General features: G+C 38.6%; 1 protein-coding gene and 1 long non-coding RNA gene across 2 annotated transcripts; one reads left to right on the top strand and one right to left on the bottom strand.

The window, feature by feature from the left end:
• The first annotated feature begins 675 nt into the window (after positions 1-675).
• On the top strand, positions 676-21,376 carry CIBAR1 (CBY1 interacting BAR domain containing 1). Its single transcript, XM_083825735.1, has 8 exons — positions 676-1,168; positions 2,108-2,342; positions 4,009-4,077; positions 8,782-8,883; positions 13,536-13,640; positions 14,511-14,624; positions 15,883-16,002; positions 20,266-21,376. The coding sequence occupies exons 1-8, from the start codon at positions 1,137-1,139 to the stop codon at positions 20,350-20,352; spliced, it is 864 nt and encodes a 287-aa protein (XP_083681861.1). The 5' UTR covers positions 676-1,136; the 3' UTR covers positions 20,353-21,376.
• LOC310894990 lies at positions 6,560-8,775 on the bottom strand. Its single transcript, XR_014580335.1, has 2 exons — positions 7,058-8,775; positions 6,560-6,942 (listed from the first exon to the last, which is right to left on the bottom strand). It is a non-coding gene; the product is annotated as an uncharacterized lncRNA (long non-coding RNA).
• Positions 21,377-23,287: the final 1,911 nt, after the last annotated feature.

Here is a 23,287-nt window from a genome sequence, read left to right as displayed (position 1 = left end):
TTTAATGAGTAGCTTGCTTTAGCTGAATTGAAGCTTCAATTTAACTGACTTGATCCTAAAATAAAAATTAGAATAAATAAAATAAAATAAAATAAAATAAAATAAAATAAAATAAAATAAAATAAAATAAAATAAAATAAAATAAAATACTTTTAACAGCTTTAAATTGATGAAGTAGCCAAATCTTTAACGAGATCACTTTCAATTCACAGACTCAGGTAAACCTGTAGAATTTTCTCATATATGAGAATATGTGTAAATACTTAACGCTCATGCATTGCTTTGTTTTGGAGTGGATTTACACTTGATACAGCATGATTCCTGACTTTCTTCTTTTAGAGCCTTCTCTGCACTTGTCTAGCATAATACCTGTTGGGCTGTCTGTCTTGTTTCTCCAGCAGTGCCCACACAGTCCCTCTGAGTCACACTCCCAATACAGCAGCTTTACAGAGAGGATTTTTGTTGCTGTTTTGTGGGGTTTTTTAGACCGTTCTTGGTGACCCACACCATTTCTCCCCATGCCTGCCTGCCTGCCATAGGCAGCACTCCCTGCAAGGCTGCAGGCAGGTGGGCTGTTTCCCTGCTACTGCTGGTGATTGCCAAGCCTAGATGTCCAAAAAAAGAGAGAAAGAAGGAAAGGAGAGATAAAAGGAAAGAAGGAGGGAGAGAAATAATGAGAGAAGGAGAAAGAAGGAGAGAAAGGAAAGAAGGAGATAAAGGAGAGAGAGAGAGAGAAGAGGAGAAAGAGAGAGAAGGAGAGAAAGAGACAAGGGTCTGCACACAAATGAGTTTATTTCATTAAATTTTATTTTTAAGAGAAAGCCCCGACCCTTCGTGCTCTGCCCATGCACAGGCCGAGCCGCAGCCCTGTACCTCCCTGAGGGCCAGCCGGGCCGGCGGGCTCGGGCCTCAGGACCCCCGGGGCACTGCGGGGGTCGTTCCGCCGGCTGGAGCCTGATCCCAGAGGCACCCCAAGGCTCCCGAGCACACCCCGGAGGGCCTCGAAGCCTCAAGGCCCCGCTGCGGGCGGCGAGGCGAGGCGGGGCCGGGGCGGGCGGTGGTTGGTGTCCAAGGAGACCGAGCGCACGCCGAGCCCGCCCGCCGCCCGCCCTCCTTCCCGCCGGGCCGCCGCCGCCATGATGATGCTGGGCCGCGGGCTGGACGCCAGGTAACGGCGGCCTGAGGGGAGGCAGGGGGCGGCTCTGGGGGTCCTGTGGCGAGGAGGAGAAGGAGGAGAAGGAGGAGAAGGCCTGGCTGGGCCTAAGCGGGCGGGTCCCGGTGCCAGGGTGTGGGGCTGGGGGTCCGTGGGGCCGGCCCGATCCCCCAAACGGCAAGAGGGGGTCGGCTTCTGCCCTGCTGCCCTCAGTCGCCTCACGGAGTCCTGGTCGCTGGGGTTCAGGTCGGAGGACTGAATAATTCGGAGATTTTTGTCTTAGTGTGAAAGAACAAGCCCTCTTCTGAGCGGTCTGTTAGACTGCTTGCTCTGAAATAACATAACCGGGTCTTTGCCTGTAGCAGAACTTTTTTCTGATTTTTTTTTTTCCCTGAAGAATTCCTGAGGAATGGTGTTCGTTTGACTGCATTGTTGTTAAGTCTCAAAGTATTACATTTCTTCCCATTCTTCCGATTTTCATGCGTTGCGATACAAAGATTCTGTAATACCTTTACTGATTTCCCTTCTGTTGCCTGATTTCTCCAACCACTGACTTGTTTCTGTAGATTACAGACACTTGCAGGAAGCTATCTAATCCTGTCTTCTTTGAGACCTGCAGATGTTGGCACTGTTATGTTAGTAATTAACCCTAACGGTAATAATGAGCTTTTGCCAAACCACAATGTGAAGACTTCTGAGGTGATTTTTGTGATTCGCGTTTTCCCCTATTGGATCTTTAAGTATAAATCCTACTTTGTTGTTGCTGTTACTTACATAAGCACATGCTACATTAGGCTGTGAGGACGTTATCTTTTTAAAAGTAGGTTTGCTTTACACTAAAATGAGATGTCCAAATCACTTACAAATTATTCGCAATGTAATTATACAGTTTTTATGATGTATGTATTGTAAACATTTTTCCCCTTCTAATTTTTCATTTTCTTTGGTATCTAGGGACAATCAGACTAGACAAATACAAGATGCCGTTTCAAATGTGGAAAAACATTTTGGTGAATTGTGCCAAATATTTGCTGGATATGTACGTAAAACTGCCAGACTACGAGACAAAGCAGATCTTCTAGTAAATGAAATATATGCATATGCAGCCACAGAGACACCAAACTTAAAAGTTGGACTGAAAAACTTTGCAGATGAATTTTCCAGACTTCAGGATTATCGCCAGGCAGAGGTACAAAATTAAAGCTGTACATGTTGTGTTTGCCATCTGAACTTTTCAGTTACTTATCTGTGATTAAAAGGGGTAAAATACACTCTGTAATCTTAAGAGAAGCATGGAAGAAACCACTTTTAAATATATCAGTGGTAGAGCAGGATAGGTTGCCAAATAATTCATAGTTTACTTTGCTAATAACATTAGTGAAAACTGCCTGCAATTAATCCTGTTGAAGTCAGTGAAAGTATGCACATGAATGCTCACAGTTTGAGACAGGGCAAGCCTTTTATCAGTTTCGCGTTCTGGATTACAAGTTACAGTTAATAAAGTGTTTTGGTTTTAGTTTTCGTGACTTGAGTTGTGTAGCAACGTTTTCCTTTTGCTGAATCTGTTATCAGAAGCAGTGTGGAAGAGAATCCTTCCCAGGGCACTCTGAGAGCCAGTCTCAGGTGCTGTCAGGGACCATGGTCAATTTCTGTAAGGTTGCATTTCAACACCTGAAGCACAAACGTGATGTGGATGTGTGTCAACGTGACCATTCATAGCTTCGAGAAGCTAAGAAGTGTTAAAATTATGTATACAAAAGGAAAAGAGACTGAAGTGTTTGACATTCTTGATGTTTTCACTTTTTTTTCAAGAAAGGAAACAATCCAACTCTTTCTATATTAACAAAGATTAATTTAGACTTGTAAATTAAGTTAATCTATGAACTATCTAATCTACTAAAGAGAACATTTTTAGAAAATAACCATGTGTCTTTCACGGTGTCCTTAGGGATGGATTCTTAGGAAATAATATGAAATCCAAGGATGTGGATAGTGTGAGGTTTTTGTTGTTTTTTCAAAAGCTTTTATGCTTCTGGCTCCAACTGAGCCGCAAGTAAGCCATTATGCTTTAATTGATATGATAGTAATTTATCCATCAATTAACAGGGTAAATTTATATTATGGCTGAGGATATATACGAAGTTATAAAGCATGATCTCATTATCTGTTTTCACCTTTAAATGATGACTCTGTAATTTCAGTCAACGTTAGGTACCCTTGCAACAACTTGAGTTTGCATCTTTACATTTCTAAGTGTGTTTTTACAAACTGGCAGTTGGCCTAAATCCTCCTACCGTGCCCGTCCTCAAACCACCACTGCACTTCAAATGAAAAAAGGCAGAGGAAGCAAGGGAAATGAGAGCTTTTAGCCGTTAAATCAAGTTCTCATTTGCTCATGGAAACCAGCTCAGTAATCTTTGTCCTGTTTCTTTTGTGCGTCACAGTAACACTTTTCGTATGTATTAACAATGTAGGAAAGAGAAAATCAGTTGCTAAGGATTATCCATTTCTGGTCTTCATTTACGTACCTAGCACTGCAGCTGCTGAGGTGTGAGATTCTTAAACAACAGGTGGAAGCATAAGCAAGCGAGACGGGCAGATTGTTTGGTATGTCTACGTCGTGTGCTTCATTTAAAGACTATTCTGCTATTCCACTCTATCCCATTGGTAGTTTAAATTACATTGTTTGACAGTGCGTAGGTAGAGTGGAGTAAAGGAGGAATGTTTGCACAGCCAACATAGATTTTGGCTGACGACATTCCTGATAAGTCTAGTGACTAGTAAATGAACCATCTCCTGTTTCTGCATATCAAACAATGCAGATGATTTTAGTGACCTTGTGTTTTCTTTTGTAGGTTGACAGGCTTGAAGCCAAAGTTGTTGAACCTCTGAAAAGTTATGGGACCATAGTGAAACTTAAAAGGGTAGGTTGAACGTGTGTTTTCTCTCCAAGTACACTGATGTGCTCTGGCCACTCAGTTCAAATTTCTACTTTGCAGTGGGGTAGTGTTTGTGATTTTTCATAGTGCATTAACCAGTGTAAATAAAAAATTATATGAGGATACATCTGGATTGAAGCTATATATGTGTTGGAGGAAAAAGCTTTGATGTGAGGTCAAGGATATTCAGATTATTGGAGCCCAAGCAAAAGCTTTGGGAAAAAAAAATATGGATAGTGTGAATGAAGCTTCCTGGATAGTGCAAATTCAGGTGGAAGATGTTTTCTTTATAAATATTGTCACTCTTTTTTTAAATCTTACTATTTTTATTCATAGTTCCAAAAGATGGATTACATGTAATGCTTTTGGCCCTTAGTCATCTGTATGCTGCCCTTAACAGCTTTTCTAACTTAGAATTGCATTCTACACTGAAGTCTGTTACATAGAAAACTCTTTTTGAAACTGAGTAAATAATAAAAATAGACAATAGGTAGTGGTGTGAATCTTGTTGCCATCCTGCGGAGTCATCAGGATGACCTGAAGATACAAAAATAAGTGAATTCTCTTCATTATATTCTGGAAGTAGTGTATGTAGCCACAAAATGGCTGTAAAGTTCTTTCCTCTGGGAAGGACAGCTAGTTTTCCTTGAACAAGTAAAATTTTCATAAGCAGATACTAGCTTATGGGATGAAAGTAAGTTCCCTATAATATTTGTATAGTAGGTATATTACATAGAGGTTGCCTTCATCCTGTAAACAATCTCTAATTAACATGTATGTCTTTATCATAGTCTCTATAAATAGAAAAGTAAAAGGATCAACTTTTGATGGCATTTTACATACAGAAATCCTAGTGTGCTCATCATATTTAATCTGAGCACACTGTGGCATTGCATCTCAAACTGTAGTATTTTTCCTGTTTTTGTTCTTTTTGTGTGGTGAAGAAGTGAGCACAGTGTTTGCTTCACTGCCTAGCTGTCCAGCTTGGTTGGTAGAGAAACAGTTGTGAAGGACACTTCCTGCACTTGTGCGGTACTGCTTGTGGTCTGTAGGAAAGCTGTAGACTATAGGGTCTGGATTGTAGAACTTAATAGTCACTCTGAGACCCAGTTGGAGAGACCTAGAACTTGGGCCTGAGTATTCTGTACGTTGTAAATACTGCCAGTGGGAGACAAGTTCCATGTGATTAGGGCTAACGAGACCTGCAGAACGCCACAGGGGTGCCTGTTGCATTGGAAGCAGTGAAATCCTGCCCTCAGGTGTCCTGCATTGCCACTGGTAGCCTGTAAATGCTGAGGACAGCACCAACTGAAGCCAGGTCATGCCTTGGAACAATGAGTGGCATTTCCTGTTGTCTTTGCCATTTGGAATGCTAGAAAGTATTACATGATGTTTGTCCTAGCTACGGTGAGGAGTCCAAGAGCATTCCTGAGCTGTAAGTGGGGTTAACAATTACAGCAACACACCTTTGAACTAAGAGACTTTCCTAAAGATGTAGGCCACGCTTTTTTTTTTTCCCTGCCCATTACTATAAACTTTGGTTAAAATCTCAGCTGGCTGGTCTTTTATCATCCAACAGTTGGACATTTTTAGTGAAAAAAGGAAGTTTTGTTACATAAAACTAGCACAGGGTGCTAGCTGCAGGACTGCTTTACATTCGCTGCTCAAGTAAACCAGGCACAACAAATCATTATGGCACTTTTTACAAAGGGGATGTTCTTGTTGGATCTGTTCCATGCTATACACAAACTACTTTCGTGCTGTATCTAAAAAGAAGTGTTGCTGTTTCCTAAGGTGCTATTTGCTTTAAAGAGGTCCAGGTCAACCAGAATGCATTTATCCTTTATCTGCTAAAGCAGTAAAATTGTTTGAATCGCATGTTTATGCGTTTATTACGTTGAGTATCTCTTTGGGGAAGGTTTTGGCAGCCTCAGTGAAGCAAGTGTAGTATTCTTGGCCTGTAATACAGCTTCAGTATAGGATTTTAGGATTTGTTTCTGTTTCGTTGTTCTACACGTCAATCTTCGTTTTCTGCTTTTTGGCAATTCTGTTCTTGGTTCCTTTTCTCCGTATAAAACAGGACATCATAAAATCAAGGTGATCCAGCTGCAGAAGGAAGGACTGGTTTGCTTTAATAACCTCAGTGACTAAAGCAGGTAACAGTACAGTGGCGAGGACCTGCCAGCTCATCGCCTGGTGGCTGTAGCCGTACTTCTGTGTGGTTTGAAATGAGATGGCTGAACAGAGTTCTTCAGTGTGACTTAAATGCATAGTTTAAAGCCAGTGGAACTATGAGCAATTTAATATTCTCTGTATCTAACCTTTATTTCCCTGGCAATTACACTCCAGCCCATTTCTCCTTGGATGTAATTAAAGCATGTTTTCCAAAAGCACATCCGGTCTTGGTCTGAAGACACTGGAGGAGAACATAGGCCTGTTTGTGGTATTTAGTTAGTGGTTCCTTGACGTTTGTGGTGTTTTGTTTTAAATGAAGCATTTCTCATAATCTTTGGTGTTTGTGTTCCACTAAGATTAAAGAGCTCTACGATACCTCATTTTCTTCTGGGTGAAGGTATTTAGATGCTAGTAAAACCATTTTTTCATTCTTTTCAGTTAGCTAAATATCTCAACTCCTAATTCTTTCACCATAATGACATCTTCCCCAGCTTTTGAATATTTCTATGGCTCTTTCTGCACCCTTTTCAATTTTCCTACATCCAGGATAAAATATGCATATAACTTAGCCCTACCTTTCTACATCCAAAATATCTATAAAGCTGCACCACAGTAGCACCACCTCTTTGTCAGTCTCTGGCAAGCACAGAGAAGCATATTTGGTAGCTGTTGTTGCTGCAAAGAACAGAAGTAGAGAAGGGAACAGTGCAGTCCTGTAGGCATTTCCAAAGCTACTATGTGCTAGGAAAAAAATACTGAATTTTATAATGGTAACTAATGGTTTCCTTACCACTCTCAAGTCTGCTTTGGAGCGAGGTCAGAGCCCTTTGAGCCAAGTGTTAATTCGGAGTGGCAGGTGTAAACGGGCTGAGGCGGTTGGTGCTGGTAATGGGGTCCACTCGTTACGTAACACCAAGCATTCAGCTGTGACTATTAGATACAAAACGGCTGTGTTCTGTGGCAAAAATATACTTTTTTTTTGCCTGTTCTCTTTCTGTACCTTTAATTTGAAATGTAGACCTTTAAAAATATATTTATTATTGCTGTTCTTGCAGCTGCATGGCTTTCATAAAAGAGAAAGCCCTCTCCAGCAGTCTTTCAGATGACCCAAAAGGTGCTGTAACTTCCTTTTTGCAAGAAGAGAAGTAAAATTGGTTTTGATAGTCTGAAGTTGTGGTTGTGTTTTATTGTCACAGACCAGCTCTGTGTCCCTAAACTCAAAGCAAAATAACAGTCCTATACATGAGGACATACGAACAGGCAGGAAGGACAGAAACTAAGAAGAAACTGCTTATTGTGATGCTGACCTCAGTGCAGACTCATTGTTGAAGAAACACACAGCACTTTGAAACTTGGCAGGCTTGTGTTTGTCATTGACATCTGTGATCTGGTCACAGGATCCCAGAACTTTGAAAGAGAGACGTTCCTGGTTGCAGGTCTTTCCAGGCCAGGAGAAGGAGACCTGCAACCATGATAAAATTCTGGAATCCCAGGAAGGAGCACAGACAACTTCCTGAGATTATAGTTTTAAGAGCATTAGGACACTTCAGTCTACTCCATTCCAGAGTTACAGATAAATGGGAAGAGCTCTTCTTAGAGGAACTGATGGCCTGAAATGTCCATCCACTGGCTGCCTCGGGTAGATTTGGTTAGACTGATTCCTTTGGGTTGTCTGCTTTTCTTAAGGTACTGCTCCTTTAAATTAGGGTCATCAAAATTAGTGACATCTCTCCTACCGGGGCAATGGAATGATGCATATCTGACTGAAAATTGTAGTTTCCATGTATGCCACACTGTTTGCAAAACAGAGTTTTATAGCATGAACAAGAATTTGAAAGCTGTATATTAGCATTCTGAAATCATCATATATCCTGTGTCTCCCTCAGAAATGAAGAGCAGAAATGTTTATCAGCAGTGTGTTTCTATATCAGAAAGTTTCTTCTCCAGCTACATCATTACTTGGATGTATTTTGTTCCACATGTATTTAAACACCTTGCTCACTGCATGTGTAACTATGCAGTTGAACCCTTTCGGCCATGGATTTTCTATGGTATCTTAAGCTCTTTGTAGAAGTTTTCTGTTCTTCATAATTTCTTCTTTGTATTGACTGCTGTTGTGTTTTTTTTTCCTTACTGATTTGTTAAATGTTGCTTTTCAGTTCTAGATGCCAACTTTATTCCATTGCTGAACTAGAATAGCCCCGTCTTCTTACTCCTTTGGGGGCCTCAGCTTCTGACTGTCTACTGTACTTTTCCTGAAAAGCTGCAAAATTCTTTCTTCACTTTTTAAATTGTAGTGTGTTCTACAGGGAGTTATGCAAGGCACTAAACTCTCTTGGTCTCCACTGCCTTATCTTTTAGGGAATCATTTAAGGGTAAGATCAGTAAAATCTGGTTTTGTTTAAAGCAGATGTTTTGTTCATGTTTTCTAGGCAATCCCTGTATGACGAAAAATGCATTTCATATGTTTGAAATAGAAAATGTAAGAAAATATCTAAACCATTTTATTTCCAGGATGATCTTAAAGCAACTTTAACAGCAAAGAATCGAGAAGCCAAGCAGTTATCTCAACTGGAAAAGACGCGTCAGCGGAACCCATCAGATCGACACATTATTGTATCCTGCACTTCTAGTGACTATTAAGAAATATTTCTAAAATGTTACAGCAATTGTATTTAGAAAGCAGTAGAAAATTGCTTTTCAGAGGGACTATTTAAATAATTTTAGAGGACTATGTTGATTTTGAATCCAAGTAACTTTTCTTAAACTTTGTGATAATGAGGTATAGCTTTTAATAGCTGCTTTGTTACCCAATCCCTTTTTGACTGAAAAGAAACTGTGAAGTATTTGATATGTTTATTCCGGAGAGGTAGGCATAGATTACACCTAAGATATTGGCAGGTTTTGAAAGTAAGTGGAATCAGACACCCTTTTTTACTTCTGTGGATTTTTATTTTTAAATTTACATTTGCCCTTTTGCTGGTTGTGCTTCCTTGTACCGAGACAGGGTGTGAATTTGTGTGATGGGAAAAGTTGTAATTCTGCTAGTAGAATACTCAACCAGACTACTCTTCCTCTGAAGAGACCAGTGACCCTCCCTAGTATATTATTCTGTATCACAGGGGGAAAAATTAAGCCTCTACAAAATTTCCATTAAAATGTCATTGAAGCTTTAAATTCTGAGTCAGTCAGATTCTAGGGAATGACAGAATAAAGGTCTTTGGGGCAATCCTGGTTCAGTCCCTTGGTGCCTCTATATTATGATACAGCGTTTAAGTTCATGACCATGTGCTGTTTATTTTTTCTTATACCCGAGGGTTGGACTCAGGATTGCATAGTGAAGCAGTGCTATTCTTTGCAGGATTTCATCAACTTTATTTCGGAAATGATGATCTTTCTAGCGAGTGGGGCATGGGACAGCAGAAAAAGAGAAATGATTGTGATGGTCAAACGCCACCCAGGAGAATTGCATTCTATTTTTCCCTCTGCCAAAGAATTTCTATTTATTACTAATCAAATCAGTTAAATCAAGTGATGACTAATCAGAGTTCCTCAGGAGATAAAGACACGTGTCAGCTGTAGGGCTGGAACTTGAGCTGTGATGCAGAGTCCTCTTCCAGGAGGATTAAGGAAGTAAATCTTAGCAGTAAAATATTATCCCTGCAGGGAAGCTGTTCCCTGTTTTCCTTCCTCCTGCACTAATTCACATTTGATTTCACATACATATTGCTGGCACCTCGCTTGTATCTTCTTGTCTCTTTGCTGAGCTACTTCCAAACACCCTTCCATGGCCTAGCTTCTTGTAACATCTGTGGGTTTTGTACTTAAAACTTTGCCTGAAAACGTAAGTCTGAGTAGCGTCTATTTTTGGATATGCCCGGAGGCATATGCATTCCAAACACTGTGTATTTGCATTTAAAGTGATCAGCACAAAATACTGGGAATCAGGAAGACATCAGAGTGCAACTTTGTGAGGCTTCCATGGGCTGGGAAGACTCGGCACTACAAACATTCTTTACCTTGGGATAGAGAGGAACACTACAATATGTGGCAGACCAGTGGTAAAGAAATGCTGGTGGCAGGTGGGTAGAATGCAGTTGAACATTTGTAGACTGAGAAGAGATCTTGTTGCCTTTTGAGTGTGTTGTCTTGTCTCAGTCTTCCCTCCTGATGCCCTGCAGAGTCTCTGCTGTCTAGTCGTCATTTTATGGCGCTAGGGCCATTTCTCTGCCACACTGCCAAGCTCCCATCTAACACAATATCTAATATTGCACCAGCTTAGATCCAGTCCCTGCCCCTGTTCCCAAAGAGGGAACGTCTAATTCATCTGAGTGTGACTGGAATAGGTTTGTGTGCTTTTGGGGATGTTTGCAGGCCACCTTTTAGATCTGAGAGGCTTCACCACGTTCACTGATGATAGCACAGGTGTTAGGCTCCAGCAGTGGTTCTGTTCTTCATGCGCAATGATCATATTCCAGCAGCTAACAGCTTCGGCCACAGGTAGCAAAGGATCTGTTCTCACTTCCAGATTTCAAGTCCGTCTTAAAAATCATAGGGGCAGTACAGCTTTGCAAAGTAAACCTTGTCAGATGTGTATGTGTATATTTTGATATAAAAATGATTTTTTAAAATCAGATTTTTTTTTCTGAAATGGTCTACCTAGGTTGTTTGAATAAAAAAAAAAAAGTAAATAGCCAAAATGTCAGTCCAAGACAAACAGCTGCCCTGTTTATACAAAGGCCATAACAATTGTATGACTTGTAACAGGAGGCTTCAGACAACATAATAGTAACATCCTCCAAGTATACAGAAGTTTTCAAATACCTCAGGTAAATACTTCAGAATATATAACAATTGCAAGTAGAAACAGCTACTTTTATGAATATTGATAATTTTGCCATTTGTTTCCTTTACTAATACTTCCAGTCACAGGTGAGTGCTTCAGAAGAGAAAATACTAAACTGCTGCTGTGCAAACTATGCAGGTTCTGCAAGTTTAAACATTTCACTCTACAACAAACAAAATTCCTTTCCCAAATCATCTGCGCGTATCTGGCCACTCTATTTAAGATGGATCAAGAAGATACATTTGATTATCATAGAAATAACATACTGTGTTTGCATATGTAATGGCTGCTTATGCATAGCAGCTGCCTTCCTTTACTGAGAGTGAGTGATTGTAGTAATTGAGAAAACACAAAATGTCTTCTCTTACTCTATTTCCCTCCTGTGCTTTGGACAAAATCAAGAAAAGGAGATGAGCACGTGACCTGATGGAATACATACAATGCAATACTGTCCTGGGCTACATCAAAAGAAGCATGGCCAGCACGTCACGGGAGGTGATTCTCTGCTGTGATGTGACCCCACCTGGAGCGCTGCGTTCAGCCCTGAGGCCCCCAGCATAAGAAGGATGGGGACCTGTTAAAGCAGGTCCAGAGGAGGGCCACAAAGATGCTGAGAGGGCTGGAGCACCTCTCCTGTGAAGACAGGCTGAGGGAACTGGGGTTGTTCAGCCTGGCAGGCTCCAAGCAGACCTCATGCAGCCTTCCAGTACCTCAAGGGGGCCTACAGGAAAGCTGGGGAGGGACATTTTACCAGGAGGTGTAATGATAGGACAAGGGGGAAATGGTTTTAAACTAAAAAAGGGGAGATTTCTGTTAGATATTAGGAAAAAATTCTTTACTCTGAGGGTGGTAAGGCACTGGAACAGGTTGCCCGGAGAAGTTGGCGGTTGTTGAACACTCCCTGGAAGTGCTCAGGGCCAGGCTGGATGGGGCTTTGGGCAACCTGATCTCGCAGGTGGCATCCCTGCCCATGGCAGGGGGGTGGGGCTGGAACGAGGAGGTTTTTAAGGTCCCAACCCAATCCATTTTATGATCACTACCAATTTTATTTGCCAAGCAATGGTAGAATTGTGTGTATGCAGACTTTTGGTACTTGTTTCAAGTAGATAAATCTGTAATAAAAGATTTGCAGATTTTAAAGAAAAAAGTGACAGAACATGCATGTGTTTTTGATACATACGTAACAGTAAAACTAGATTGTGGGAACTGGGCCTGTGATGTCTATATCCATGCTGTAGCACTCAAAAAAAAAAAAAAGTTCCTTTCAAGATACAGTGTTGGAGAAATGGGAAGAGTCCTCCATCTTGATGATAGGACACAAGTGGTTAATCCATATACCATTTCCAAATCCCTGGACAGAATAGGTTCCTGATGATATTCTCAGGAAAGTAAAGACTGTAAGTAAAGACTCTCTTGACTAGTCCATGATGTTTGACCAGTAATTTATGGAAAATAAAGTAATTTTAGACCCAAATGTTGCAGTTTAAGTGCAAGCTCTTAGATCTTTATATCATTTTTTTTGTAATATTACAGAGTTCTGAGACTTGAGATTACTTCTCCAGAATAGTTTAAAATATCATTATTTAAATGGTACTGTGCATTTTATAAAGTTCACTTATATCTAATTAAAATACACATCCGAAATGCTTTTTGTAGTAGCACAGTAAGAGAAGCTGTATTTATGCATTAGTACTTGGCTTGTGTGATCTTTTTCAAATGCCCTGTTGAGTATATTTTTATAAAATAATTATATAAATTATATTTTATATAAAATGTTAAAAATATAAATTACACGAAACGCTTTTTGATCTAAAAATTACATTGGCTCTAGTCTACGGGTTGAGATACTTATGGTAGAAGAGCATTTGTTCCAGCTGCTGCTTTACTGTCTAAAGAATGTATAAAACATTAGACAAGGTTCAGCGTGTGGCACTGGAAAAGATCTGTTCTAGACACAACAGGTTGGTCTGCACTGAAAAATAAAGGGTAACACTGTCTGCTTTTCCAGCACTCTGCCCTGTGCATTCCTGCCTTCTCCTTTATTATTAGCTCTAAAAAATTATCTTTTTGTGAAGTGTAATCCCTTGTGGGTTTACCCATCTGGGCTAATTCCCTGAGCCCAGTCACTGTGTGGTCAGATCGTGTCTGGGCTGGATCTGCAGAATTAGCAGATAAGCATTTAGAAAATGGGTAGGGCAATGAGACTTTCCTGATTGCCTGGAGCTAGTCATTTCTCATGTTTCAGATCAAAACTGCAACACCATAGGAGACATCTTTATTAAGCTATAAACACGTTTACAGACACAGTAATCCAGAAATGTAGTATTTTGAAAATCCAGATTCAAAGGTTTCAGAGCAATTATATAGCAAATGACTTTGTCTCAAATATTGAACTAATTTCACCTTTGTGTTCCTTTACCAGGCTGAAAGTGAACTGCAGAGAGCTTCACTGGACGCAACTCGAACAACCCGGCAGTTAGAGGAAACAATTGATAATTTTGAGAAACAGAAAATAAAGGACATAAAAGTAGGTCTGCTCACATTCCAGTATATAACATCACGCTTCATCTTGCATAACATTTATTATAGTTACTCTTTGGCAAGATTAAGCAACAGTTAGTATTAATTTATGCCTACATAAATACAAAGCTTGTGATATTGACTATTTCATAATCCAAACATCCTGAGCTTTGCAATTTGAAAATCAGTTCATTATTTTTACAGGTTCTTGAATTCCAAATTTTCTTATATTAGATGGTGTAGTATCTGCAGTTTCCGACAGTTGCTGTATTCTACTTCACTGGTAGCTGCATTTAGTAGTAGAATGATGTGTGGATTAGTATCAGCAAAATTAACAGAAACAGTGATAAGTAAATAATATATTTTACATGCTAGAATTTGTGTAGGTTACTGCAGTGCAGAAACCACCAAATGCTTAGTGACAACAAATAATCAAAGCTTTCATTTCTCTCTTTATCTCAAACGTGAAGTGGCTCAAGTCCCAAAAACTACAGTAATTGAAAAACATTTAAATTATGTGACCTCAAATTTAATTATAAAAATGAGATAGTTTTTTATTAATAAATAAATTGGAAGGAAGGGTGAATGGGAATAGGAGAGATGGTTGAAAAAAACCCACCAAATCAGCCAGTATCTGACGTTAGATTAATACAAAAAAGATTGTGTGAGTTCTGAACATATCAATAAGAGCTTTTATATATATATTTTATTACAAAAAACACATAATTATCTGTAAATTATAAATATGTATAAAGTTTACAGTTAATCTCTCCCCCATAAGTTAAAAAGATACTTATCAATAAAGAAAAAGTCCCTGGCATTTCAAGTAGAATATACTCTATAGCATTAAGAAAACTTTGTTCTTATTTGTTTTTAGAACATATTTTCTGAATTTATAACCATTGAAATGTTATTCCATGGGAAAGCTTTAGAGATTTATACTGCTGCCTACCAAAATATCCAAAATATTGATGAAAACGAAGATTTAGAGGTAAGAGTAATTTAAGATTCGCTTTTCAGTTTACTTACTATGTAAAGACACTTTTCATACTTCGGTGGTATACATGTCCCATGCAACATTATTCTTCAGGTTCCCAGAACAAACTTCTCATTTACACTAAGGCCTTTTTTGCATTTATCCAATAAAATAAAGGTCTACAGGTTTATAAACTCCGAGATTTTAGAAGCAGACAGGAACCACAGTGCTCATCTAATCTTTCTCACAACAATAGATCACAGAATTCTCCTAAATTAATTGCCATTCCAAGTTCAGCTAATCGCAGTACTTAAAGAACACCTCTGCAGTGAATCTTGCTGTAAAGATGCACAGTAAGACAGAATGTTACACTGCTCTGATAAGATCATCTAAAGACTAATTACTCCATTAAAAATCTCTATCTTTCTGTTCTGAATTGTTTTCTTTTTTTAATCTTTCAGTCACTGTTTTTTATTAACGCTGTATGCCACGGCAATCTTGTACTGCTCTAGTTTCACAATTAAAAGGGCATGTGACACCACTTCAAAAATATCCTTTAAGTCAGTATTTTACCTTTCACAGCCAGGTTACTGATCTCATTTTAGAGTTCTTGTTGATTTGACAAGATACACTTTCCATAAAAATACTGACTTAACATAATTCTGCTCTCCTCCTTCATGTTGTTAATGAGGTCTTGCATGAATAGTTCTATTATTTTTAGTATCAGGCTGTTAGTCCTATGATTTACTCTTTCTGGTTGATGGAAAGAACTTGTCAGTATAATGGATACCACATTCTCCCCTGTGTTCTAAGGGTTTCCAAAATAGTTCTCGAGCTGCAGATCACTTGAACGTTTCAGACAAAATTCCTGACATAGCTGTGACTGGCAGCGAGGATTTGCTTGTGAAGGGGCCAAGAGTTCATCTTCCCAAGAACTGGAGAGCCTGAGGGGAGCTGCTGGGGTTTGTAGCTCGAGGTTAGCCTGAAACTCAGCTCCATATTTTGATGGGAAACCATTGCAGTTTTTCACTTGTAAATCCCCTCACATATCTGAGGAATGTTTACATTGACCACATAAATGTTTTGATAACGTCTTAGGTTGAGCAAGGATGTTATTTCAGCTAAAAGCAATCGCTCCAAACTACAACTGATGCATCTATCTAGAGCAGGGCTAATTGTCCAATGCTGCATTTTTGTTAGCTTCGGTCTTGGTGACGGTTAACTTGCAAGCTGTATCATGGCACCAAAGTAACAGCTTTCTTCATTTGAACAGGTTTTTCGGAGTTCACTTTATCCACCAGACTATCAGTCTCGCTTAGACATAGTTCGTGCAAATTCAAAGTCCCCCTTGCAAAGAACTGGCTCCTTAAAATCTTCATTGAAGACAGTACAGGTAAGAAAGAAAAACTAAATGCCAGGTCACTGTATTAAAAGAATGTCTTAAGGAGAACCTTAGCTAATATAAATGAGTCTGCTCTCTTTAGTGAATTCAGGACAAAGTTAGAATTCCAAAGGCATAAAGATAATATGATAATATTAAACTTTAAATAATGCAGCTTCTAATTATTTTTGAGGGAAAAGAAAAACACACCTTTTTGAGCAATGTTTTTCACTTTTGAAACTACCATTTCTTTCATTAGACTGTGGCATCTTGTACAGTAAAGATGTAGGAGCTTCTTGGGAACAGAAGTGCTATTCTTTAAGTAACATTTGCACATTCTTAGTCACAGTATCTAGATCCCAGCCTGTGGATTCTCTACCCCATGGTGACTCAGATTAGCGATACCTCCTAGAGCAAAGCAAAACAATGACCTACACACCTTTCCTTCCATGCTTTGAAAATTCAGAGCAGGTGAGGAAAAGGAAGCTGATAAAAAAAATAGTGAAACAGCTGGAGGAAGGGTCACTGCTTTTGACCTAGCTACCTTGCAAAAATCTTTGTTGTTTGCAGCAGTAAGCTTACAGACATCAATTTTTTTATTGCAGCTTTAGTTGTGTAACTAAGGTGATTCTTGGTAGCGTTTCAGTTACAGAGATGGCCATATGTAAAATGTACGCATCCCATCTTCCTTCTTTGGATGCTTTGGTATTGTAATAGTAGAAAGTTTCTTCACTGTACACTGCATTACCCCTTCTCTGCTCTCGACACTTAAAGGATCATTACAGTTGAGTTACTCTGCTGATGAAAGTGTGTCATGCCATCTGAAAAGATAAAAGAATCCTGTATTTCAGGGCATGGAGACCAATTTTGGCTTTGATTAAGATGCCCTGCCTCTTTACCAAACAATCAAATTTCAGGTTTATATATTTTTTTTTCAGAAAATATTTAACCATTCATTTTCTGAAGACCAGAGAAAGCTGTCAGAAATCCGTTGCCACGTTCCTTGAGAATTCCCTGTAATACCATAAAATTGTATCAGTGTTATAGAAGTATTTGTAATTACTTTGAGGTGCCACAGATAGCTGTATTTTGTGACTGTCTTCAGAAAAACAGAAATCTGAATGTATGTGCACTCAGAGATGGTGTGGACTCCATTTTGACTAACTTGAAAGTTTCCTTTTTCTCTTAGACCTCTCTTTTAGCTATATATTTTAGGTGTTTATGTTCTCTTAACCTTTTACTGAAATATCTGAGAGAAATGGTCTTGTAGACCTAGAGGGAAACTGCTGTACATTTCAAAATATTGTCATTTTACTGTGCTACATGCAACGTATCCACAGAGAGCGGAAGGGTGTGATGCCTTACTTAATGCAGTCACTAGAGGGCAGTAAAAAGATGCAGACATCTTGTTCAGCACCCACACACACACGTTGCCCTTTTTGATTCTGCAAATAGTATGTTTGCACCAGAACCAGCACCTTGAATTACACTAGGGGCTGCAGTCTCTTAAATCCACCTCCAAACATTTCACTAGCAAAAAATGCTGCTTTCAGCAGAGCCTTCAGGTGACTGGTTTTATCTTTCTGGGGGTCTTCCATTCACAAAGTTTTCATGTCTGTTTGATTTCATGCACCATAACAATCTTTTACTGACTACATAAAGCAGTAGTTATGGATTTTCAATTTAAAGCAGTATAAATAGTACTGGTAAGCAGTTTGCAGAGTAAAGGCTGCAGGAAGGGGAGAAAAAACCACCTGTAGAGGGGAAAAAAACACTGCATATCAGATAGGATGAATTATATAATACAGTATTTGTCTTTCAGAGGATTTAGCACATGCCATCCTAGAAGGAGTTTCTGGTTCTGCAACTAGTTTCCTGTATTATCCTGTGTCAGAAACCTGAAGTACTCCTTGAGCTGGATTCACTTTGGAGAAAGTACCACCTCCTCTTAAAATTCTACTGCCTTCATTTGAGGTCTAGCTTGGTCAAGCAACAGGATAATTTGAAGCGTGTCCCATCACTTACAGGATGGCTCCCCATTATGATGAGAAGATCTTTTCAGGGATTTAAGGCTTTTTTTTAAACAGGAGTATTACAGATATTTAGTTATACATAAGTGCTGAAAAGGCTATTTAAGTTTCCATAACAATCCTTAGTAAATCCCTGCATTTTGCCCTTTAGTTGGCAGTTTATCTTTAGTTTTCATTTTGTTGATTCAGGTTGGTTTGCTGTATTTTAGACCAAACTATATAGCAGAAAATAATGACTACTTCTAGGTACTTTAAATCAAATTTAGCCACACAGGTTTTATGCACATGTATTTAACTGTTTTGCACCTGTTCTTCTAGGGCAGAAAAATATTTTAGCCATGGCTGAAACTGTACGCAGCAAGGTGTTCCAACACTGTGTAAGACATGAAGAGAGAATAGCATGAGTAGAAAATTGCCCTGCTTTCTGTAGCATGAGCAGTGAAGCATGCAGCTGAACACTGTGAACAGCAACAGTCATCACCTACATGCAAACTTAAGAGCATTCATTTTCACATAAAATTGCTTAGGACAAGAAACAACAAATCATCAAATTCCAATACATTTTTAAAAATCAAATTATTTGTTCAGCATTACATAATCCAAATTAAATTTTCAGGTACCGGTATGTTCAAGCTTTATGGCAAAAATAACATGCATTTAAACTGCCTAATTTTTTATTTTCCTTACTGTCCATTAAGATCCATTTTGGTTCTTAGGTTAGCCACCAGCTTACCTCCATCAGTGAAAGTATTTAGTTTACTATTTATTTAATTACAGAGTGGTCAGAGATACTTGACTAGCAAGTAGGAAGAGCCTTAAACCCCAAATTAGCACCTCTTATTCCAGAAGAGTAGCACCTTTTATTCAGAAATATGATTTAAGCTCTTAAGAACTTCAGATGTTCTTAAATAGACGAGGAAAAAAAAAAGAGGGGGAAGAAAAAAGAAAAAGGTACTTGGAAGATGAGTCTGTTGAAATGAAGCTACCTTACCAGGCTCAATTTGCTGCACTCCTTTCTCTCGTATTCCAAATCAGTGTCATTGTCTCTATCTTCTTTCACAGAACGAATTGCTGCATTAGGCATTGACACTCAAGTTAACCCAGTTCCATCTAATGATTAACTCCATTTTCTGTTAAGTTCAAAAATTTACAACCAAGTATTTGCTTAGAGCTAAATCATGTATTTTGTGAGCATCATCACCACTAAGGATTCTTCTGCTTTCATTAGTTCACTAATTACAGTTTGCTTTATGCACACACCAAATTTTTTTGTAATGTACATAGCTGTATGAATTAAGAGATCTCACAAGTCAGAATTTAGTAACCAGCTCTTAAGAACTCTTAAAATAGGGGGTTGAAAATAAAAGGGCAAGTTTTGTCTTCAGTACTGAAGTTTGTATATGTAGCTGCATGTGAGAAAACTCAGGAAACATTAGAGTTGCAGATGCCCTCAAAGAACTGCTGAACCTCAAATCATTTTTGAAAAGCATTCCAGATGATTTAGATAGTTATCTTTCTTGAGTTTAATGTTCCTTTTTTCAGGGGGGAAAAAAGGTATTCTACTTTAAATTGTAAATTTTCCATCTTCTATGAATAATCTCTCTTCAATAGGAATTAGAGCTCTCATTAGAAGAAAGTACTGATGGCAGAGCCTTTCAGATGAGATGAAAGCTTGCAAGCTGGCTTTTTTAAATATATTTTTTAATATTTGATGAAGCAAAAAAGGACTTAAGTTACCACTCTGAAGGGCAAGCACTGATGGTCAGGGAAATAAGTTCATATATGAACCAAGGCTTCTGGTAAAGTCTCTCTGATTTATTCTCAGGGACAGTTTAGAGCAGCATAGTGTTGAGCTTTTCATTTAACTGAAGAGGTTTGATGTCTTAGATATGATTGTGCCTTAACACTCACCTTCAACCTGCTGTCTAGGGAGCCAACCCAGCAAAAACCTAACACCCTGTTGCTTTTCAACATTAATTCAATTACTACATAGCTTTCCCTGTCATATAATAGCTTTCAGAACTACCAGGGATTTTTTGCTTTCCAGATTCATTTACTGTTTTTCTAGTTTGTGCTCTGTTACCTTTCTGTTGGCATGCTGCACTTTACCGTAAATCGCAGGATTAAGGGATAAAGACCACCACCACCAAACACACAACCTACAAGACTTTGAATGCCAACAGAGAAGTTTTCCCTCCAGGATTAAATACATACTTGTTTTACTTTTGTTGAATTTTCATTTTAGATTTCCAACAGCACACCAAGGAAAGAGGAGGAGGAAGAGGAGGAAGATGACGATGAAGATGAGGAGGAGGAGGAGGAAGAATTTTAGATGCTACTAAGAGATGTAACAAAACTGTTCTGAATGTCTTTTTTCTCAACTGACTGGAAAACAGAAAAGACTTCCCTTTACCTAAAGGCTTTTATGTATTAATTATAATACTAAAATCTTCCCTGAGGTTGTATTTTTTTAAAATTCCAACAGGAGCAAGAATTGCTACTAATAGGAGTGTATTCTACAGACAACAAATGACCAGTTTCAAAGAAATGGAATTAAATTTGCTGCAAGTGGACAATTTCAGTAGCTAGAAAATGAAAAATGTAAATAGTATCCTGTATTAGATATGCATAGGTGCTATACTGTAGTCACATTTGCTTAAACTTACATGACAAGCGACATTCAAAAACTGCACGAAGCTGACAAGCAGTTATGAACATAGGGGTTTTGCTTGTTACTTTGCCAATATATTACGACATTCTCTAGCTACACACCTCTTGGGTTAAATCCTCTAGTGGTACCTGTCCTAACTGGTTTTATCCATCCTAAAGTAACAATCCTGTTACATTTCATTTCGTTACACACCCTGGATTACCGAAAGCAGAGTGGGGCATATTGTTCTCTCATTATTTTCCTGAGACTTGTCTAAGATGACTTTTGATTCCTTTACACATACACAATGAAGCATTAAGGGCCTAGCCCAGGATCTTGTTTTAATACTGCATTGCTTTTAAATAAAAGTGCCTTCATACTAGAATTAGGTGATATTTTATATAGTTGACATTTATTATGAATTGATATTCTGTATATATAGTTTGTTTCCTGTGTTTTAGTTGATTCAGTTACCATTTCCATCCAACACATAAGAAATTACACATTTTGAGTGTAATTTCCAGGTTTAGTATCTGCTAAATGTGTAAGATTTTCATTACTACAAAAAATGAACATTTTTAAAGGTTTTTAAGGTGTTAAGCACATGTATAAAGCCAGAATTTAAACCTGTAACTGGGAACACAGTTTGAAGTTATAACCAAATACTCTCAGTTAAGGAAATAAACCATGAAATATTTTTTTTTAATATTGATGCTGTGTGTGTTCACTGATGTAAAGCATGCAACACAATTGCTTTGACAGGTGAGAAAACAGGTACAGCCAAAAATTAATGTGAGGAAAATAGAAGTGAAAATGTCAGTATAGAGGGTTCTGGTTTAAACCCAGAACATAGCTTTACAGCTGAATTACTTACTGTCATCATTTACCTACTGTTGACAAGGAGCAGAATTCTAATGACCAGAAATAGCAAACAACCAGAATTGGTAATAACCAGAATTTAGCAGAATGCTAGAATGTATCTAGGTAACTAATTCCCCTCTATTTCAGCAAGTAGGGCACTTAGATAGATACTGGTATCATCGCTGATCACCACCACTTTTCGCTTTCATATTGTCAAGTCATGTAGTCCCATTTCCTAAACAGCTGGTTAATTCGATGCCTATATCAGTATGCTCTAGGTATGTGCAAATAGCAATTATTTCTGTACCATGTCGTGAAAAAGGGATTCTTAATAAGGAATGAAATAGTGTTCACGTCAACTCCCAACTAAAAGATCAGTTATTAGGGTACAGAAAGGAATTTTTTTCCTGAGCAGCTTCTCTACCTCACAAAAAGTTTAAGACTTACAGAAAGGGAGAAATAACAGCGTTGGGCAACCTTTTTGTCCTACATATATGTCGGTTTGAATGTCGGACAAGTTTGAATGTCGGACAGAAATTTTGTGAGCTAGAAACTAGGGACAAAAAAGCCAATACACGAGTTGATGTATGTTAAAACCAGAAGAATTCAAAATGTAGTTACAGAATGAAACATTACCTAAAGATACTTTAGCAAAGATTATTCTGATGGATTAAGTGCTTACTTCAAGACTGACAGTACTCCCTTTGTTCATGCACATTTTTGTCCCGACACCTAGATGATGCGGGCTTGTATCAGCTCTTGTGAAGAGTTTTTTTTCAGACTGTCATACGTTACGGCTTTCCTGAATGCCTCAAGCTGCTTCCTACGTGATCACTATTACTCGTTTTTGAATCCAGAGATTGTTCTCCTTTAAATCATAACTGTTGGACAATGGTAGCAAAAGCAACTGCCGATTAAGCGTAACTAAGGCAACTAGATGGATTCCAGATCAACAGCACAAATTGCAGCATTCCCTTTATTGTTCTTTTACTGGATGGATGGTGCTTAAAAAGGAAGAGCAACAATTCACGCCATGTAATTACAGACTGCTGTCATTGATGTGTCCTTTACTCTGAAAACTGAGTGCCTCCAAAGCTTAAACATCTGAACTATTTGTAGCAGGGAACACTATCGCCGCACCATGCACTTGTACCAGCCTATTCAAGCAGAATCAGAATTGAATGCAAACTATATATACACGTCCCAATTAAAAATATTAACTGGAAAACAGGTAAAAATTAAGAATCAACTATCCTATTAACCTTATTAACTGATGTATTGGCATCCTGCCCTAATTTCCCTGTGCTTCAGATCTGTACATCCTTTGAAGCAGAGCTTCACGTAACTCACAAAAAAATTAATCTGGTCTATCAATTAGACATTTCATAGATTAACCTAGAGTAGTCATAAACTCTCATCTATAATTTAAGATTAAGTAGCTACAGGGCAAACAAGCAACGCTTTAAAATGCCTTAATTATGATCTCTGCCATTATAAGCTTTGGGACCCTTTTCATGTATTCACTAGAGTAAAAGAAAAGTTTACCGTTCCCCAAATTAATAGTTCCTTGTCAGCAGTTACTCAAAATTTCTTGAGAGCAGACAATGCCATTGGGGTAGGCTTCTTCCAAAACAATCTCACACCTGACCAACGAGTGACCCACTAAATTACCTTATCCTTCCAGTCCCCAAATCCTGCTGCTTACAAAAATGCGTGTTATGTGCACCTCTGCATGGAGCAACACTACTCTAGAGGC

This window comes from Anser anser, assembly GCF_964211835.1.
Source record: "Anser anser genome assembly, chromosome: 2".
NCBI lineage: Eukaryota > Metazoa > Chordata > Aves > Anseriformes > Anatidae > Anser > Anser anser.
This window is presented reverse-complemented; position numbering and strand designations above follow the sequence as displayed.